The 21,483-nt window shown below is 43.3% G+C and overlaps 1 protein-coding gene across 1 annotated transcript in view; it reads right to left on the reverse strand.

Annotated features, from left to right (window-relative positions):
• stxbp5b (syntaxin binding protein 5b (tomosyn)) overlaps positions 1-21,483 on the reverse strand; it is a gene marked incomplete at its 5' end in the record, with an annotated part of 28,126 nt that overhangs the window by 1,459 nt on the left and 5,184 nt on the right. Inside the window, 24 exons of the mRNA XM_080542751.1 lie at positions 23-188; positions 805-1,168; positions 2,173-2,415; positions 3,510-3,635; positions 3,866-3,916; positions 4,927-4,974; positions 5,102-5,161; positions 5,535-5,600; positions 7,571-7,722; positions 8,128-8,253; positions 9,396-9,595; positions 10,037-10,257; positions 10,770-10,810; positions 10,975-11,042; positions 11,646-11,793; positions 11,888-11,960; positions 12,627-12,781; positions 13,640-13,718; positions 14,245-14,368; positions 14,939-15,022; positions 15,971-16,034; positions 19,023-19,157; positions 20,581-20,681; positions 21,047-21,128. Of these exons, the coding sequence (XP_080398877.1) occupies positions 23-188; positions 805-1,168; positions 2,173-2,415; positions 3,510-3,635; positions 3,866-3,916; positions 4,927-4,974; positions 5,102-5,161; positions 5,535-5,600; positions 7,571-7,722; positions 8,128-8,253; positions 9,396-9,595; positions 10,037-10,257; positions 10,770-10,810; positions 10,975-11,042; positions 11,646-11,793; positions 11,888-11,960; positions 12,627-12,781; positions 13,640-13,718; positions 14,245-14,368; positions 14,939-15,022; positions 15,971-16,034; positions 19,023-19,157; positions 20,581-20,681; positions 21,047-21,128 (2,977 nt within the window). The remainder of the gene's footprint in view (positions 1-22; positions 189-804; positions 1,169-2,172; positions 2,416-3,509; positions 3,636-3,865; positions 3,917-4,926; positions 4,975-5,101; positions 5,162-5,534; positions 5,601-7,570; positions 7,723-8,127; positions 8,254-9,395; positions 9,596-10,036; positions 10,258-10,769; positions 10,811-10,974; positions 11,043-11,645; positions 11,794-11,887; positions 11,961-12,626; positions 12,782-13,639; positions 13,719-14,244; positions 14,369-14,938; positions 15,023-15,970; positions 16,035-19,022; positions 19,158-20,580; positions 20,682-21,046; positions 21,129-21,483) is intronic.

The following is a 21,483-nucleotide window of genomic DNA, read 5'->3' on the forward strand; positions in this document are numbered from 1 at the left end:
ACACACACACACTGTGACTCACCTGAAGATTGTCGCAGGTCTCCTGGCTGTAGGTGATCCTCTGGACCTCCGTGGGGGAGGTGAGGTACATGGCCTGGCCCAGGTTGGAGAAGCAGAACGTCCGCGCTATCCGCATATCAGTCAGGGGCAGATAGTTCACATCCAGTAGTGGTCTTAGACTGGGTAAACTGTGACAGCGAGAGAACAGAGTATGAGGGGCACTGTGGTAGGTTGGCACTGTTATATACAAACTATGCCTGTGAGACAGCATCAAACAGGGTTCCTACAGACCTTTCCTTTAGACCTCTTTGAATATAATTTTAGACCTATTCGTGACACCATGTGATAGCTTTTTGTCATCCTGCCGTAGCTTCGTTCGCCAATCATTTTTCCCGGGGGCAGCGAATTGGCAATTGTTTGGTTCCAGCTTGATTGATTTCCACATAAATACATGTGGTCGGACTGATTTCCTTGCAGGACAAGCCGATCTAATTTTTTAGACCTAGCGCCTAATTTGTTAGACCTAATAACTGAAACTCTGGACCTTTTTAGGCCTTATAAATCGGTTGGCTGGATTTGAGATTTTTTAGGACCAACTTAGACAGGGTTCCTACAAGTTTCAACAAGTCAAATTTAAGCCCTTTTTAGACCTCTTTGAATATAATTTCAGACCTATTCGCAGCACCATGTGATAGCTTTTTGTCATCCTCGAGGTGATGAATTTGGGATTCCACTGCCATACAGACAAAAAAGGAAGCCAGTGCGAACCCTGATCAGAAGGTCTGAGTGTTAAAGGGGAGGTACCTCAACGTCATGATGTGTCCGTTAGCACAGAAGCAGGCCAGGCAGATCCCTCCCGCCATCTGCACCACGTCTGCCCTCAGGACGAAGGAGGCCTCTGTGATGTTGTGTTTGAAGACGCAGGTCTGGGAGGGCAGGGCCACCACCTTGGCCTGTTTCTCAGAGCAGACGACGGCGTACTGGCTGTCCTGCCCCTCCGGAGAGGAGGGCGGGGAGGCCGGCCTGCGCCTCCGGCTCTTCTCCTTCTCGTCCCGCTCGTCTGGCGCGTTGGGCTCCACCCACGGCTCGTACTGAGGGGGCAGCACGGCCCCGGTGGAGTCTAGGAAGGCCATGGTCAAGATGCCTCCTTTTAGTCTGATCAGCGTACCTGGCGAACAAAGACACAACTCAGACAGGGTTCCTACAAGTTTCAACAAGTCAAATTTAAGCCCTTTTTAGACCTTTTTTAGACCTCTTTGAATATAATTTTAGACCTATTCGCAGAAGCATATGATAGCTTTTTGTCATCCTCGAGGTGATGAAATTAGGGATTTCACTGCCATACAGACAAAAAAGGAAGCGAATTGGCATTTTTTTGGTTCCAGCTTAATTAATTTCCGCGTAAATAGATGTGGTCGGACTGATTTCCTTGCAGGATAAGCTAATCTCATTTTTAAGACCTAGCACCTCATTTTTAGACAGAATAACTGAAATGTGAGACCTTTTTAGGCCTTATAGATCGGATTGCTGGATTTTAGACTTTAAGGCTTTTTAAGACCAGCGCGGGAACCCTGGTTAGACCTCTGAGGAGTTCTCCCTCTTTCTACAACAGCATGTTTGGATACTGGATTCTGATTGGCTAGCAACAGTGGTAAATATCTCAACAACCCACAGTTCAGACCGCATTTCCAGTATCAATGCGCCTCCCAATCAATCTGATTAAGAACACCTGTGCTGACCTACAATGCAATGGTTGATCTTGTTTATGGGACTATATTCTGTGGCGGAAGGATATATGTATTCTGAAACGATTAATGATTGTAAATACATGAATTTAATGTTACAACTGTGTATTTATGTTTTATATTATGTGGTGGCTGTTTTACCAATCTGGAAGTGGTAATCTGGAAGTGACTGGGATAGTTTGTTGTTTGGAGTGGGAGAAGGAAGCATTTACCATTGGAGGGCGGGGGTTGTGGACTCATTTACCACTGGTACAGGGTTTTCCACAACCCTGTACCAGTGGTAAATGAGTCCACAACCCCCTTTCTCTCATGGTAAATTGCTTCCTTCTCCCACTCCAAACATCAAACTATCCCAGTCACTTCCAGATGACCATAGACAGACCATCATTATGTTTAAAGGTACAGTACTTTTCTTTTGATGTCTTACCACAGGAGGAGATGCCAATGGGCTGCTGCAGCCTCTGGTCCCCTCCACCAGGGGGCAGACTGAGGGTCACCACCAACACAGTGCCTTGGCTGGTGCCTATCCACAGGCAGGGGCTGACACTGGTGTCGGTCTTCCTGGGGAAACTCTCACCGAAGTGGAAGGCTGATATGACCTCCCGAGACTCCCTGTCTATGCTAGTCACACTGGAGCTGCGTGAGCGGCTGAAGGCGTTGTCCTTGGCGTCTGGGTGGACAGAAGAGACACAGAAGACACAAAGAAACAAAGACACGAAATGTGAGGGAAATATGAAAGAACATAAGAAAGATACCTCATGCAGAAATGGAAAGAAAGGGTGGTTAATTACCCCTTGACAACCCATGACCACACCGATGAAAAGTTTGATTTGTTAATTTCGATAAGATGCTCTGATGAAAAGAAAAAAGAAGCCCTGCCTTGTCTCATGTGGAGGTTTAGTTAACCAGTGTTTAGAACAAGGGTACATCCAAGCCAAACGTTTATTCACATTTAACATATTGGAGGAGCACACGAAACACCCATCATAAGTACCACAATACCACAATACCACCATTTACTGTCCTTTTAAAACAGCAATTCTAGTAGGTGCACAGATGGAATTTCATAATTGAGAGGCTCTTGATTTAGCAACAAAATTGTTTCTGTATTTTGAATTGTATTATTATTATTATTATTATTATTATTATTATGGATTATTCATATAAACAAATTATGTTTATATTATGTTCATATTATGTTTATATGAATTTGCCTACTACAAAATTACTAATTTGGCTAAAGAAGAGCATTCTCAATGTGAAACGTCCAACAACATAGTATAGTAACATTTGACTTGAAGAGAACTTTTCCAAGATTCCTACTTCCATGCATCATAATGCCACTTAGTGGGTCAAACCCAGAAGGATGGGCTATAGATTGATCAACTAATTACTTTTAATTAATAGCAAATATAATATAGCAAACACATTTGTTAATATATAACAAATGTGTGTGGGACAATTTGTCAAAAAAAGACACTCTAATGCAATAGAGTAGCATGAAAAACCCACTGGCAAACACACTGTTACACTGGATGAACTGTGTCTCAGAAAATAACTGTCAACAAGAAAAGCAGGAATTTCAAGCCTGAGCTCAGTCACTGTGGAACTTCCTCAAACAAGAAAGAAGGAAACACGTTAGTGGGAGAATTAGTGTCAAAGAGGGTCAAAACAGCCCCAGCAGTGGTGGTGGTGGAGGAGGGTGGGGGGTTAGTACCAGTTATCCCACTTCTGCCCAAGTCAGACCATGACTGGTCCACTCACTGGAGACTGGGTCTGAGAGCGTCCTATGGACGTCCACCTTGAAGGACGCGCGTGGCTCCTTGCCATCCTTCATACAACAAAAGCTCTTCTTGTACGGGAGAGAGCGCTGGCGTCGCACCCTCTCCTCTGCTCACACCGCAAACAGAGAGTGTGTCTCAGCTTACCAGATCACAGTATTTTCACACGCACACGCACTGACATTGTTCATTCAAACAAGCTTCACTCTCATACCCACACACACAAAGGCACTTAAGGACATTGAAACTGAAAGGAGGAGTTCACTAGAATTAAACAATGGAGGAGCAGCACCTGGAAGAAAACGTAATGGCCACTTGGAAACAAAAGTCGAGGCTTACCCAAATCTGGCTTTTGCTCACTAGGAGAGCTAATTTTTCGTGACATCTTGGCTGGAAGAAAAACAAAAGATAAGACCCCTACTTTACTAAAACAATACTTTGAGGCTAGCCAAGAAGTGACAATTATTTCCTCTTGAATAAAAAAAAAACAACAACAAAAAAAACTACTTTTGATCACTGACTAATTTGCGTCATCCTTCAGTGGGAAAAAAGGGGGAAAGGGACATTCAGCCTGGAGGAGGAGCAGGACAGTGCATCATGCTGAACAGCTCGCTATGAGATTAGGGGAAAGCACTCTCTAACAGTGACAATGAGCTTAGCATTATCAAACGCACAGTCACAGCGCCTGTAAGGAGGTCAAACAAAAGGCAGAGAGGAAGAGGGGGGACGTTTGAATTGAATTAGAGGACTGGAAAGGAGAGGGAGGAAAACTCATTCAAGTGAGTAATCAAGTCATCTAAACTTTAAGAGCCTGCAATAGAAAATATGACATTGTCATTACGTATTTTACGCTTTCTGAAATCAAGACGACAAAAATGATCCCTCAACCATTGGTTAGAACTGGTTAGACATTAATGCTGTGAAAGATGGCTGGCCAGGTTTTCTATGCTAAGTGTTGTTACCCTTTTTTTCTTCTTTTGTAAGACAATGGAACAGTTAAGATTTGGGGACTGTCTTTATTCTACTTTTATGGTCACACTCCATTCCTTAAAAGGTGCAACAGTAGGTTAAGTCGGAGTGCAAAATAGCATAGAAAACCTGGCAACAAGAGACTTGGACAGGACACCATTCTGTCATGCAAGTTGACAAAGTACAGAAGATGCACTTTGACTGGACAATCAGCCTCATTCCTTTCTACTGATGGAATGCCTCTGATTTGGAGTGAACCCACCCAACACCTTGTGATTGGCCAGAATCTCAAGTCATTAGCAAACAAGATGCATTTCGCCATGTTGAATTAGAGCACAGCTTTGGTTAGAGGAGGAGCCCAGTGTCGGCCACTAAGAGTCAGAGCGTGAGAGAGCAGCGGAGTCTAACACAGTTGGATCATCATACAGTACCAAAGTCATTGGCAACAGTCTTGGAAAATCGTCTGCTTTTGGACTTCACTGCAATTGTTTTAAAAAAGACAGAGTAAAATGTAATCAGGTTACCATGGTAACAGATTGGAATTCCAGAGAAATTTGAATTTTGCAGTTGTGAATGTCTGTTGGTATGTTACGGCAGTGACAGTACCCTTCTCTATGAATCTTGGGGGTTTATGCTCATCATCTGAATTGCAGGGTGAGGTAGAGCCTATGTGGTAACAAGGTCATTTTAGCAGAGGTCATTTAATCTGACATTCATTACTGAATTAATACCCACACACACAGCTGTACAGATGAACATACGTCTCTCATTCCCATACCTGTTGGTTAACACTAGAAGAGGCGTGAGGGGTCACGGTGACCCCTGTGAGTAAAACAAATTCTATCTTTGCACTCGATCACATTTCAGGACCCTCCTTTCATGACTTTTCCTAGATATGTGCGTTCTACCACCCAGTATCCTTACATTTTCAAAATCACTTGGCAGATGTACATTCTAAAAAGGGGGTCAATTTTTACTAGTCGGTAAAATAGGTACGGCTGTTGTAGTGTTAACTGTGCGATGAAGAACACGACTTTACCTGAAGTCGGCGATTTGTTGGATCGATCCTCTAAGGCGTTGGATCCATCGTTGGCTTCAGAGACGGCTGAGGAGAGACAACACATCTTAGACCGACAGGTCCCACAGTCAGACCTGAGTTATGGCCTACTTTAAGGGGAGGAGGGACTCCTTGCCATCTCCTCTACTCCACTAGTGCCAGGTGCAATTAGTCTTCAGGCAAGCTGACAGTAGTCAAGCACACTTACATTACTTGTAAATTAGGTCTTGGTTCTACACTGTTAACAACTTTCTATTGACATCTATGTACGGTCTAATGCATCTGTCGAGAGGAGCTGCATCCCTAAAAGGAAACTGAGGCAGGAAGTAATGGGCCTATGGCCTCTATGAATTGTTTTACATAAACTACAGGCTTCCACATTCCTTTATACGACTATGTAAATCGTGTTATCAATGCAGTAATCTTTTACTATACGTAGAGAAAGAAGGGGTGGGAGGGGGGAGGGGTGGGAGACGAGAAACAAATGGAGATGGAAGAAAATGAGAGGAATCAGCTTTAAGAGAAAGAAAGAGAGAGAGAGATAGAGAGTGAGAGAGAGAGAGCACGAGAGAGAGAGAGAGAGATGGAGAGAGAGAGAGAGAGAGCGAGAGAGAGAGAGAAAGCGAGAGAGTGAGAGAGAGAGAGAGAGAGACAGTGAGAGAGAGAGCGAGAGAGAGTGAGAGAGAGAGTGAGAGAGAGTGAGAGAGACAGTGAGAGCGAGAGAGAGTGAGAGAGAGAAAGCGAGAGAGTGAGAGAGAGAGACAGTGAGAGAGAGTGAGAGAGACAGTGAGAGAGAGCGAGAGAGAGTGAGAGAGAGCGAGAGAGAGAGAGAGAGAGAGAGAGATGGAGAGAAGAGAAGAGAGTCATGAGGTGACTTACTGAGGTGAGAGAAGCGTAGTTTTTTCACAGACACGGTACATAATCTAGAAAGTCTGGACATGCAAGACGTCACAGGCAGAATGTCTTTACAAACCCATAGAGAGAGACCAACAGAAAAAAGGTGAGACAAAAACAATGATAGGAAATAATACAGCAGAACGCAAGAGAAAGGCAGAGGCTAGCGCCTGGATTCACTCCAAATATATTACAATGTCCAAAACAATGGCACCATGTCGTGACGTTAGAATTATAAGGTTCTATCTCCATTTTTGGTCAAAATTGAGTTTTTTACATAATCTGATCCATTAGGTGTTTATTAATGCCTGTGTGGTGTTATTTTTTAAATGTTGACATTTTTTAGTTAGTAATGAATAAAATACAAAGGTTCCATCTCACAAAACAAAACAAAAAGTAAAAACTTTGACGCTCAATATCTCTGAACTACCCGGAACGGAGATAGAACCTTATAATTCTAAGCTCACGATTTGCAGATTTGTAAATATTATCTTCCTGTATATTTCGTTCAAAATTTTAGAAAGGAGTCTTGAACGCAGCACTAGGCCTCACTAAGCCCAGACGGAAATGAGTGAAGAGGATGAGTGGTAGGACAGAACAACAACACAAACAGAGAGCATGGCAAAAGACACAACACAAATAACATGGACTGTCGCAAGCAATCCTACCAAGCTCATCGTCCCTATTTTTTGCGTTCATAAAAAAGATAACATTGAGTAAAAGTTGACATTTAACAGGTGCAATAAAAGCAGGGCATTTCATTCAATGTAAGTAAATACAGCTCGCTTCCCTGGGCTTTGCCTGAGCGGCTGAACAGATGGATACTCCACTAGTGATTCCCCCTGTTGAGTGAGAGATGCTAATGCCAGGGGTGGGGGGCTCAAGCTAAACTGGCTGCCAAGTGTGAGGTCTGCTCCTCTAGCTAGCGTACCGTCATTTAACCATTTAAAGGGGTAAAAGGACAAACAGTATACTGGAATTTGATAATCGGCACCTTTCAGACCAGAGTAAAAAATCACAACTTATCTACTTGGCTTCATTATTCCAATTATCCCCTATGAAGAAGATATTAGAATAATATTATCATCCTACATAATAGAAGGTAAACGCCGAGCGCATCTCACCTCCGGAGATCTGTCGTGTTTTGCGAGGAGACCGCGGCTGTCTCTGGTAGGGGTCAGAGGGGCTGTACAGCTCTAGGGTGCCCATGTTTAGGAGGAGAGTCTTCTGAAGGTAGTCTACCACAGCGAGACCATTGCTATTGCTAAACACCACACTGCAATACAATAATGACATGACAGGGGAAAGAGAGAGCATGTTATTAAAAACATATTATGTTTACCGTACTCAGTATTGAGGTTGTCTGCATGATCGACAAAAGGGGAATGCCTTTTTAGTTAAAAGTAAAATAAAATAGCCTTAGAAACAGAAGGCCCATTTCCATTAATGCATCATCTTTGTTGAGTTGACTGTGCCTTGTGCAGTGGTAAGGGTAAGTGGTAAGCCATAAATCATCAACATTAAAACAAAAAAAGGCTTGAAATATTTAACTTTATGTGTAATGAATCTAGAATATATAAAAGTTTCACTTTACAGAAAATAATTAACTTTTCCACGATATTCAAATGTTTATTTGAGATGCACCTGTACTGGGTGTAGGTTATTAGTACTGTGGACTTACAGGCCGTAGGAGGAGTTGACAGCCAGGCTGGTGATCTGCTGGGGCGGCTCCCCGCTAACCCAGACCAGCTGGATCACCAGCTCCACCTGGTACCCCGGAGACTGCTTCAGAGGGGAGCTTCGGACCCTGCCGAGCACAACACAACAGTCACACCAAGTCACACCAAGTCACGCCAAGTCACGCCAAGTCACAACAAAGTCACAACAAAGTCACACCAAGTCGGACCCTGCCGAGCACAACACACCAGTCACACCAAGTCACACCAGTCACACCAAGCCACACCACGTCACACCAAGCCACACCACGTCACACCAAGCCACACCACGTCACACCAAGTCACACCAAGTCACACCAAGTCACGCCAAGTCACGCCAAGTCACGCCAAGTCACGCCAAGTCACGCCAAGTCACACCAAGTCACACCAAGTCACGCCAAGTCACGCCAAGTCACAACAAAGTCACAACAAAGTCACACCAAGTCACACCAAGTCACGCCAAGTCACGCCAAGTCACACCAAGTCACGCCAAGTCACGCCAAGTCACGCCAAGTCACAACAAAGTCACAACAAAGTCACACCAAGTCACACCAAGTCACACCAAGTCACACCAAGTCACACCAAGTCACACCAAGTCACAACAAAGTCACACCAAGTCACACCAAGTCACACCAAGTCACACCAAGTCACACCAAGTCACACCAAGTCACACCAAGTCACAACAAGTCACAACAAGTCACAACAAGTCACAACAAGTCACAACAAGTCACAACAAGTCACAACAAGTCACAACAAGTCACACCAAGGACAGTGAATGGTTCTTACTCAGGGTTCCTACAAGTTTCAACAAGTCAAATTTAAGACCTTTTTAGACCTTTTATAGACCGCTTTGAATAGAATTTGAGACCTATTCGTGACACCATAGCTTTTTGCCATCCTGCCGTAGCTTCGTTCGCCAATCATTTCTCCCGGGGGCAGCGAATTGGCTTTTTTTTTGTTCCAGCTTGATTAATTTCCATGTAAATAGATGTGTTCAGACTGATTTCCTTGCAGGACAAGCTAATTTTTAGCTTTTTAGACCTAGCACCTCGTTTTTACAACTGAAACTTGGGACCTTTTTAGGCCTTGTAAACTGGATTGCTGGATTTTAGACTTTAAGGCTTTTTAAGACGGGGAACCCTGCTTCCTGAACCTAATCCTCCACATTTAAGACTCCCCAACTACATCTGCAGCATACTGTTTACTGTTCTCACACAGCCCAGTCCATACATACTTCAGACAGGGTACATTGTCCCGGTGTCCGTCAGAGGAGTTGCTGCCGGTGGAGAGCAGGGCGGGGGGGGGGTCGTTCTCCTGGGGGCTGGAGGAGGAGGTGGCCCCTGGGGTGGGTAAGGTGGGAGTGGGGGTCTTATCTCCTCCTGGGTCAGGAGACTCCACGTCGTTCAGCTCACACTGCATACGCACCTCCAACAGCTGAGGACAGACAAATGGTAAATGGACTGCACTTGTATATAAGCGCCTTGTTTGCTGCTCCAAAGCTCTTTACAACGGCCTCTCATTCACCCATTCACACACACATTCACACACACATTCACACACACATTCACACACCAATGGCGGCAAGCCATGCAAGGCGCCGGCCGGCCCGCTCACTGGGAGCAATTTTGAGGGTTCAGTGTCTTGCCCAAGGACACTTCGACATGTGGCCAGCCGGGGCTCGAACCGCCGATCTGCCGACCTTGTGATCATTAGACGGCGACTCTACCTCCTGCGCCACAGCCGCCGCCCCCGACAACCCAAATCAACTAACATAGAGGAAAACAGATAAACGACTAGAGATAGACCCATGTGACTGCACACATCCCTGTAGGTGGTGAAACAGTACATATGAAGATCCTAGTCAGGGTTTGCTACCTGCACGACTTCAGTGGTGATTTCCTGCTTGCTGAACCTGTAGATGATGACGTGTGCGGAGACGCCGGCCACACAGAGCATCCTGCTCTCAGGGCACCAGGACAGAGTCTGGATGGCGAAGGGGTCCTCGTCTACGATGTCTGTGCTCTGTTTCTCCTCCTTACTACGAGCTTTCTCAAACACTTTGGCCGTCTTCAGCTTGTACAGGACTTGAAGCATTACTTGGAGAGAAAACAAAAAGCGAAGGGACATTAAACGGGTCTTTGGATATAATTTTAGACCTATTCGCGACACCATGATAGCTTTTTGTCATCCTCGAGGTGATGAAATTAGGGATTTCACTGCCATACCGACAAAAAAGGAAGTGAATTGGCATTTTTGGGGTTCCAGCTTGATTAATTTCCGCATAAATAGATGTGGTCGGACTGATTTCCTTGCAGGATGTCAATTTTAAGACCTAGCACCTCATTTTTAGACCGAATAACTGAAATGTAAGACCATTTTAGGCCTTATATGTCGGATTGTTGGATTTTAGACTTAAAGGCTTTTTAAGACCAGCGCGGGAACCCTGATTATAACTAGGAGTATGCTCTGTGTCTCTACTGTCAATATCAATGAAAGCAAGACTGGCTGTGGCTACCGTGTTGTTGTTGTTGTTGTCTCATATTAAGCAGTAAACATTCTCCACTGATATACTGTATGTGACATCCAACTGAAAAGCACTTGTACTCACTTGCAGAAGCGTCCCAGAATTTGATTGACCCGTCAGCGTGTCTACAAAAACACACATAGTCAACTTTAGCATATTGGATGGAATAGTTCTGTTTAGTTCAGTCGAAATCATTCTCTGTTCCTAAATACAACTGATGTTTGCATAAGTGTTGTGTGTGTGTGTGTGTGTGTGTGTGTGTGTTGTCCTAACCATTAGGTGGACTCACCCTGTAATAATGATCTCGGGGTAGCTCAGTGTCCCTTGGCCCCAGTTACCACCGCTAATGGGCCATTCCTATACAGAAGAAAAAGCATTTACAGTACTCAGGGTATATACAGGAATCTTGTGGTTAATTTCAATACCTTTCTAAGACTTTTTAAAGACCTTGTCAATATTTTTCCAGACCTCACCGCCACTTCGAGCTGTAACCGTTTACATCAGTGACACCTTTAACGTAACAGTTTTAGTTTGCAATGGACTAGACCACTATCATACAACAGAATTTCCGGTTCACCTTAGTTTTTTAATAAAACGAATAAATTCACGAACTTTTACTAAAAGTTTTTAGGATGCAAACTCTTTGGACAGAGTCTAATTCAGAAAAATACCTACAAAATTCAAGACCTCATAAAATCGAGATAAGACTTTTTAATACTTATTAAGGGTCTTGATTTTCCCAAAATTGATTTATCAACTTTTAATACTTTTCAAGACACCGCGTACTCAGAGGTCCTAGTGGACACTGGATGCTATCACAATAATATCATGAATTCCCCACAAATAACATAGATCAAAAACAGCCAAATAGGACTTCAGGCATCATATTATACAGTACCAGAATGTAAAAGTAGTTCTAAAGAATATGTATAAATGCAATTGTAGTGCAAAGTGGGCTACCTTCTTGCTGTAACCTTGTCTCTTTTGCCGCGAGCCCACAGAGTAAAGTGCAGGTATTAATTCAGCAGGGCAGTCGGCAAAATATTCGCAGCAGGTCACCGGTGACTCGTGGATGGTCAGAGGATAGGGATTCTCAAACATCGGGTACCTGAGGACAAACAAGGGAACATCTGTGGTTGTAGGGCACTGGTGTTTGATTTGAACAGCATTATGTGTTAAGTGACTCCAACACTAATATTCACCCAATTTGTCCAAGGTCGATTACAACTAGATCCTTCTCCAGGAGGACCACCACAGCATACGGCTCCTGGAAATCTGATAACAAAGAAGAAAATATATTGTTACAAATGGTGAACTGAGATATAGTATACTGTAAAATCCTGCAAGCAATGTACACTTCAACAACTCGTGAGCTTAGAATTATATGGTTCTATCTCCGTTTAGAGTAGTTCAGAGATATTGAGCGTCAAAGTTTTTACATTCCATTATGTTTTGTGAGATGGAACCTTTGTATTTTATTAATTACTAACAAAAAAATGTCAACATTTTAAAAATAACACCACACAGGCATTAATAAACATCTAATGGATCAGATTATGTAAAAAACTACATTTTGACAAAAATGGAGATAGAACCTTATAAGTCTAACGTCACAAACTGTCCAGAATGTAGTAGTGACACAGTGCTCCCAGTATACTAAATGGATAAATGGACTACGGTAACTTATATAGCGCCTTCATCCAAAGCGCTTTACAACGGCCTCTCATTCACCCATGCACACACACATTCACACACCAATGGCGGCAAGCTACCATGCAAGGCGCCGGCCGGCCCGCTCATTGGGAGCAATTTTGGGGTTCAGTGTCTTGCCCAAAGACACTTCGACTTCGACTGCCGATCTGCCAACCTTCCGATCATTAGACGGCAGCTCTACCTTCTGCGCCACAGCCACCCATATACTAGCCGTATACTACCACTTGCCATTTGGATATGGTGTTTCACACAGCGTCAGGAAGTCTACGATGGGGTAGTCCATCTCCAGGACAGCAGTGCTCTTCCCGTGCATCACAGTCAGACACGCCCTCCTGCCCGTCGTGTCGTAGGACAGGCCCCCGGACAGAACCATGAAGGGCTCCCTGGACAAGACACATCACATGGTTACCCATCATGCTAGGAGGGGGAGACACAAAAACACAGGGACTGGAACTGATGATCGTGAGCTGAGAATTATAAGGTTCTATCTCTGTCTAGGGTAGTTCAGAGATATTGAAGTTTTTACATTCCATTATGTTTTGTGAGATGGAACCTTTGTATTTTATGAATTACTAACTCAAAAATTACAAAAATAACACCACACAGGCATTAATAAACACCTAATGGATCAGATTATGTAAAAAACTAAATTTTGGAGATAGAACCTTATAATTCTAACGTCACGTGATGGGAAACAGGGATGGGAGCTGCAGGTTCCCCCTAACATTCACCCAGCCTTCCCCCTAACACTCACCCAGCCTTCCCCCTAACACTCACCCAGCCTTCCCCCTAACACTCACCCAGCCTCCCCCCTCACACTCACCCAGCCTTCCCCCTAACACTCACCCAACCTTCCCCCTAACACTCACCCAACCTTCCCCCTAACACTCCCCCAGCCTCCCCCCTAACATTCACCCAGCCTCCCCCCTAACACTCCCCCAGCCTCCCCCCTCACACTCACCCAGCCTTCCCCCTAAAACTCACCCAGCCCCGACCCTAACACTCACCCAGCCTCCCCCTAACACTCACCCAGCCTCCCCCCTCACACTCACCCAGCCTTCCCCCTAACACTCACCCAGCCTCCCCCCTAACACTCACCCAGCCTCCCCCCTAACACTCACCCAGCCTCCCCCCTAACACTCCCCCAGCCTCCCCCCTCACACTCACCCAGCCCCCACCCCTCACACTCACCCAGCCTTCCCCCTAACACTCACCCACCCAGCCTCCCCCCTCACACTCACCCGGCCCTGGTGGTCTTGTACTCCACCTTCAGGATGGGCTTGCAGGGTTCTGGCTTCTTCCCGTCTTTGGGCTGCTTTCCTGAGGGTACAAAAAAAGTGTCAACTTTCTGGGCAAATAGAAAAATTTACTGAGGATTTGGAAATGTACTGCATGTATGTGTGTGTGTATATGTGTGTGTGTGTGTGTGTGTGTGTGTGTGTGTGTGTGTGTGTGTGTGTGTGTGTGTGTGTGTGGTAACAGAGCCTACCATGTGGTGTGATGGTCTGTGTGTGTGTGTGTGTGTGTGTGTGTGTGTGTGTAACAGAGCCTACCATGTGGTGTGATGGTCTGTGTGTGTGTGTGTGTGTGTGTGTGTGTGTGTGTGTGTGTGTGTGTGTGTGTGTGTGTGTGTGTGTGTGTGTGGTAACAGAGCCTACCATGTGGTGTGATGGTCTGTGTGTGTGTGTGTGTGTGTGTGTGTGTGTGTGTGTGTGTGTGTGTGTAACAGAGCCTACCATGTGGTGTGATGGTCTGTGTGTGTGTGTGTGTGTGTGTGTGTGTGTGTGTGTGTGTGTGTGTGTGTGTGTGTGTGTGTGTGTGTGTGTGTGTGTGTAACAGAGCCTACCATGTGGTGTGATGGTCTGTGCAGCCTTAGCGGGGGCGCGTACATTCCAGGTGGTGAGCGTGCCGTCTGAGTGGCTGCAGACAAACTGTTTCCCCTCATGGTGCCAGGCCACCGAGTGTATGGCCTGCACGGCACACAGGGAGGGGAGCCACCACAGAGCATATGGTGACTACTTATCAAGGCAGCAAGGCACATATGAGGGAGCAACATGGATAAAATTTCCTGTGACTACACAGCACTAAAATGTGCAAAAACGCACATACAGTACAACTCATAATAGAGTACTTTTATGCAGTGGGGTTTATCACTTCAACAGTGTCCATGGGATGGCTATGATCATTTCTGCAGATAATAATAATAATAATAACTTTATTTGTATAGCGCTTTTCCTGCAAACGTTGCAGCTCAAAGTGCGTTAATCATTATATAATCTTAATTTTATTTTAATTATTTTAAAGGCAATATTAAAAGGATGGGTTTTTATCATCTTAATTTAATTATTTAGTCATTTAAAGGCAATATTAAAAAGATGGGTTTTTAGTCTTGACTTGAACATATTTGCTGAGGTTGCATCCCTAATGTAAACTGGCAGTGCATTCCACAATTTGGGTGGAATGCATAAACAATGCATAATGCAATGCATACATCCTACAATGAACTGACACTGTGAACTCCACATGACCTGATGCCTTACCTCATCATAATTGTATCGGTAGTCAGCCTTTTTGCTTTTCAAGTCCCACAGCACCACAATCCCACACTCGTAGCCAATCAGGAGCTGCCACAGAAAGAGGAACAAACATAGCACTGTGTGTTTGTACTGGGCCAGATGACATAACATCATATTATAGTCCCTGGGGGCGATTCAATATTTACTTTTTATCATCTTCATCTTATTGACACAACTGCATACTTGTAATGAGCTCAAACATCATGTAGACTTAAGGGGTCGTTTGACCCCTGGGAGTGAAATAAATGTTTATATCTTTGCACTCGATCAAATTTCAGGACCCTCCTTTCATGACTTTTCCTAGATATGTGCGTTCTACCACCCAGTATCCTTACATTTTCAAAATCACATCAGGATAAGATAGTATAATGCTATTTTGCAGTTTTTCTGTGTAGAAAGCAGGCTAATTTACAAGCGGCCAACTAGTGGTCATTGTATGTAAATAGCAGCTTAGCATTGAAAAATAGGCGGCTTTTTTAGTAGGTAAAAAGGCACGGCTGTTCTAGTGTTAAGAAGCATGTTGTGTACAGTTGTTGAGTTGTGGGGTAGTGGTGGCCACAGGTGATCAGACGACCACGTGTTCAAATCCCACCTGGGAACACCACCACTAGTGTGCCCTTGAGTGAATGCACTTAGCCCTAAAATTACTCCAGGGAGACTGTCCCTGTAATCTCTAACTGTAAGTCGTTTTGGATAAAAGTGTCTGCTAAATGGTTAAAATGTCAAATCGTGAGCTTAGAATTATAAGGTTCTATCTCCGTTTAGGGTAGTTCAGAGATATTGAGCGTCAACGTTTTTACATTCCATTATGTTTTTGTGAGATGGAACCTTTGTATTTTATTAACTCAAAAATGTAAACATTTAAAAAATAACACCACACAGGCATTAATAAACACCGAATGGATCAGATTATGTAAAAAAACTCAATTTTGATCAAAATGGAGATAGAACCTTATAATTCTAATGTCACGAAATGTAAATGAGTTCCTACTGTACCTTCCCCTCGTCCATGGGGTTGTCACTGATGTGGACGACGGGACCGGGGTGAGACTTTGAGGACCTGAGGGATTCCGGGAAGAGAGAGAGAGAAGGGGTGGGGGCATGTGAAGAGAAATATTATGGTGAGCCATTGAGCAATGTGGAGGGCACAGCAGCATCACCATGGCAACAGGGACAGAGCGAGGCAGGCATGGAGGTGGAAGTGGAGAAGGGAGGAAGTCAGTCTGGTGTTAAAGTGCAGAGTCATGGCTGAGAGTGATGTGGATTCCACCACGAGGAACAAGTGTTGTTGTTGACGAGTCCTTGTGATCGATGGCACAATATGCTCAACCTGACAAGCAGGCCCCAATCTATGTCCATTAACAGATTGTTGTGAGAGTGAAGGCCGATTTAAGCTTCTGCGTCGAATTTACACGCGTAGCCTGCGTAGCCTGCGTAGCCTACGTAAGGGGTCTCCAAGTTTATAGTTCTACGTTGTTCTACGTTGGTCCGCGGCATAATAGCGATCAAAAAACGTATTTTTGTTATGCTTGTTGTAAAGAAAATGTCTATAATGCATTGAAATGACAGTAAACTAAGATAATAAGATGGTTATCATACATTTTCAAATCTTTATTAATAAGTAATTACTGAAAAAGTAAATGACATTTCTGTCATGACTTCCGCATTTACGAGAGAGTCTGAATGTGACTCTACCAAGAGGACCAATCACAGTTCTTATAGATAACTTAACATTAAATATGTCTATCATAAATATAATTTAAACCCAACGAACAGCCATGTAACTAATTATTTATTTCTAAATAAACAGGATTGTACATCTCGTAAATGTGAATCGCGCTCCTTATAGGAAGGCTGTGCCTGACGCTTCCATAGGAACTCAACGGAGCTCAAAGTGGCATAATAGCGATCTTTTTGTTGTTATGCTTGTTGTAAATAAAAGTTCTATGATGCATTGAAATTACATTAAACTAAGATAATACGATGGTTATCATACTTTTTCAAATCTTTATTAGGAAGTAATTACAGAAAAAGTAAATGACATTTCTGTCATGGCTTCCGCATTTTGGCCGACGAGAGAGTCGGAATCTTGTCGGAATCATGTGCTACCAAGCGGACCAATCACAGAGCTTACGGTTGCGTAGAAACTGACGCGTAGTTACATTTTTGGAGAGGTGCGCGATAATCGACGGCGTAGGCTACGGCGTAGCTTGCGTTGGCCCGCGTAGCCTTGCGTAGCCTACGGCGTAGATTTTACGCAGAAGCATAAACTGGGCTTGAGTGTATTCTAGTGTGTGAGCGTGTTGCACGTGTACATGTTTTGGACGTGTTTTCTAGACCCACATTATTGCAACCCGGTTCTAAACTTCAGAGAAACAATAGTTTTACTCTTTACAGAGGATTGTGAATCTTGAGTGGACAACGAACAGATTGAACAAAGCGAGGCCCAGTACAGTTGATGCGTGGAAGGCTTATTCATTGAACTTGACCAACCTGACTACTCTGTAATTAGATTTTCCATTTACCCCAATCCGGATTGTTTCTACTATTTGGCTATGACATGTCTGCTACACTACCCCTTTTCTTTTTTGTTTTCTTTCTTTTTTCCCTCCTTTCCTTTCTTGTTCTGTATTGTCATTGTTATGTGTTGTTAAAAGCAATCAAAAAATCTTGATCACAAAAAAAGAGAAACAATAGTGATCGTCATAGTAACAATAGTAATCGTCATAGTAACAATAGTGATCGTCAGCAAAGTTGGGTAGAGGTGGTAAAGCATAAATAATTGAACCTGTGGATAGAGTATGTGTTATGTCTATACAGGGTTCATGTCAAATCTAAGACTTTTTTAGACCTTTTTAAGAACCTCTTTGAATAGAATTTTAGACCTGTCGCGACACCATGTGATAGCTTTTTGTCATCCTGCCGTAGCTTCATTCGCCAATAATTTCTCCCGGGGGCAGCGAATTGGCATTTTTTTGGGTTCCAGCTTGATTAATTTCCACGTAAATAGATGTGGTCGAACTGATTTCCTTGCAGGACAAGCCAATCAAAAATTTTAGACCTAATAACTGAAACGTAGGACTTTTTAGGCCTTATAAATCGGATTGCTGGATTTTAGACTTTAAGGCTTTTTAGGACCAGTGCGGGAACCCTGCTATATACAGCTTTTCTTCATTCAACTACGGTGGCTCACATAGCTAAAAAAAGAACCCTTCACTATATAACAGTATGCTTAAACACTACTTACTTTTCATTTGCTTTAGGCTTGAAATTCTCATCTCACTACAGAAGCTGCCAGTAAATGAAAACGTTTGACTGTCTCTTTGCTACAGTACATGAATCTGTGTTGTGGTCCCGGCCTTTAACTGGTAAATGGTAAATGGACTGCACTTATATAGTGGCTTTATTCCAAAGCGCTTTACAACGGCCTCTCATTCGCCCATTCACACACACACACACACACACACTCACGAATGGCAGCAAGCTACCATGCAATTTCATGGCGACCTTGCGATCACTAGACACCGGCTCTACCTCCCGAGCCACAGCCGCCCCCTCTAACTGCTCTTACGCATTCCATCCCACACAGACAGACAGTAATCTGTTCCACTTCAGCGGCCTCACCTAATCCTCACTCACCTAATCCTCGCTCTAAACATTCCTAACTGCCAGAAGTATACTGTTACACAAGGAAAGAATGTAAATGAGGAAAAACAGGTAGATAGATGGTGGTGACGATAAGATACTCAGAGAGTACTATTTGATTTTTATTTGTCTCTCTCTCTGTATTACTGATATGATGAGGAAAATGTCTAGCCTAATTCTTGTCTATGTTGAAAATGTTTGTTTAAAAAAATGAAAAAGAAAACATTTAAATGTATGTAATTAAGAGAGGGAGGGAGGGGGGGAGGTTATTAGATTTTCATGTTTAGAAAAGAAAAACACGAAAGAAAGAGTCATTTGTGATATTTGTGTATACTTCATATGTACTCTTTGAATAAAAACTTTGTTTAAAAAAAGAAAGAAAAAGATACTCAGAGAGACTCACAGTTCGATGGCTTTGTTCCACATGATCACATAGCCTGAGAGGGTGAACGACTCCACGTTGACTATGTGGATGTTTCCTCTCTCTGTGCCGATGTACAGCCATTTACTCTGGAAGGGCAGGTGGCAGAATGTGATCCTGCAGGACGAGAGCAGAATTAATCATGACTTCATCATCATCAACATTTTTAAATAGAAAGCGCATTGTTTTTCTTTTAAACCACAACATTTTAGATTTTTAAACCATAATACATTTTTTTACTATTATTTTTAAATGACTGGACTTTTTAAATAGGCACTACATTTTATAAACACTGTTATGTCTGTCTGTTTTTATTGTATGTATGTGACCTATGTGTGTTTTTAATGTGGAAACTGTATTCTTGAGCTGCACTTCTCAAAGGAGAATTTCTGTCACTGTGACAATAAAGCTATCTTGAATCTTGAATCTTGAATCGTTTACTGACTTAAGTGACTAGTGACTTACTGACTTAAGTGACTAGTGACTTAAACAAACAAGCCCTATATTAAGTGTGAATAGAGTGCTAGAGACAATTACAACCTGATAGTTTTTTGATCTATAAAGTATATATAAAGTATTCACTAAAACCATGTAAGAGCCCAGGACACAATGTCGTGACGTTAGAATTCTAAGGTTCTAATCTCCATTTTTGTCAGAATTGAGTTTTTTACATAATCTGATCCATTAGGTGTTTATTAATGCTTGTGTTGTGTTATTTTTAAAATGTTGACATTTTTGAGTTAGTAATTCTTAAAATACAAAGGTTCCATCTCACAAAACAATGGAATGTAAAAACGTTGACGCTCAATATATCTGAACCACCCTAAACGGAGATAGAACCTTATAGTTCTAAACTCACGACATCTCACAGTATTCTATCATCTGCAGAAAGACACCGGTCCATAAAAAGTATATCATTTGAATAAAAACACATGATAACAGTACAACAGCAGGCTGAACATGGTTACTATGGTAACTACATGGTAACATGGTGGTTACTATAGCATCCAGCAGCGACAGAGGCTGCCGGGCAGGTTGGGTGGGTGTCTATCAGCTGAGAAGAGTCATGAGAGAGGAAAGACAGTTTTTTTTCTTATAAAACCTACAATACAACTTTTGCATGCAGCCTACATCTAATTGATGAGACTTCTACTGCCCCCCCAGCACTGCGTCTCCTGAAGACACCCGCTTTTCCCCTTTACTGTGTCCCCTAAAAACTTATATTGCCCCCCTTGTACTGTTTCTCTGTTTCTCCAGTGTCTATATAATACAAATTAAAACATTTTTTTTTTTTTTTTAAAAAGGCTAGGTTTAGAAGAAGGTAATAGAAGAAGGTATTTCCTTCTATCAATGGCCCCGGGCCTGAGCTGGATTAATCTTCCTGCTACGACTGGTGGATTGATGATTCACTTGCTTAGTCAAATGTACTGATTGTAAGTCGCTTTGGAATAAGGCGTCTGCTAAATGCAAAAAAAATAAAACATTTAATGTCATTGGTATGCACAGCTTTAGCTTGTTTCAGACCAGTTACTGTTCCTACCTCTCCCTGTTGAATTTGAGAGAGTGCAGAATAGCTGGTTGCTTCTGCCTCAGGTTCCACAGGTGGACGCTGTCATCAGTTAAGGCACTCACCAGCGCCCCCTGTGGACAGGGCCAAAGACAGGTTTACAAACCTCCCATTGCATCATACACCAGCAAACACAGAGAGAAAGCCTGGGGATAAGTGCTGCATGAGAACAGCATTCATTTACCACACGATTAACAGCCTATTACAGCAGCCCATTGGATCATAAAAGGCTTTCATTACTGTTTAATCAATTTGTTCACTAAAGGTACAATTTAAACAGCAAGTTGAGATTCATGGTCCATAAACATTGAGTGAGCACCTCCACTCAATGACTACTAGGGCTATAGTGCAAGCTGCTACAGGCAAGTAGACAAGACAGATGTGTGGGGAGAGGAGTGGTGTTGGGGGTTAACGGGGGCGTCCTAAAGGCCCACCTCACCTCGTTGGTCAGGAACTGGAGTCCGATGACAGCCGCGCCGCTCTCGTGCTGGCAGTAACACTCCACACCAGCACGGCCGAAGCTGAGGTGGACTCAGTCAAGGAACAGGGTCGTTTGATTTGATAGCTGAGCATCTTGTAAATGCAGCTGTTACGGTACATGTGGGAATACGGTACATGTGGGAAAACTAGGGTTAGGATTAGGTGCTAGGGTGCTACGGTTAGGGTTAGGGGTAGGATTAGGGTTAGGTTTAGGGTTAGACATGCCAGCATGTACCAAGTCGACGTAGCACCTAACCCTAACCCTAGTTTTCCCACATGTACTGTATTCCCACATGTACCGTAACACAGCAACATGGTTTTATGCCATTCAAATATTTGTTAACACTTTACATGGGGGTCTCTAAAACTGTTATTATTACTTAGGCCTAATAGACT

The sequence above is a fragment of the Nansenia antarctica genome (genome assembly GCF_963989245.1).
Source record: "Nansenia antarctica genome assembly, chromosome: 1".
In the NCBI taxonomy this organism is placed as follows: domain Eukaryota; kingdom Metazoa; phylum Chordata; class Actinopteri; order Argentiniformes; family Microstomatidae; genus Nansenia; species Nansenia antarctica.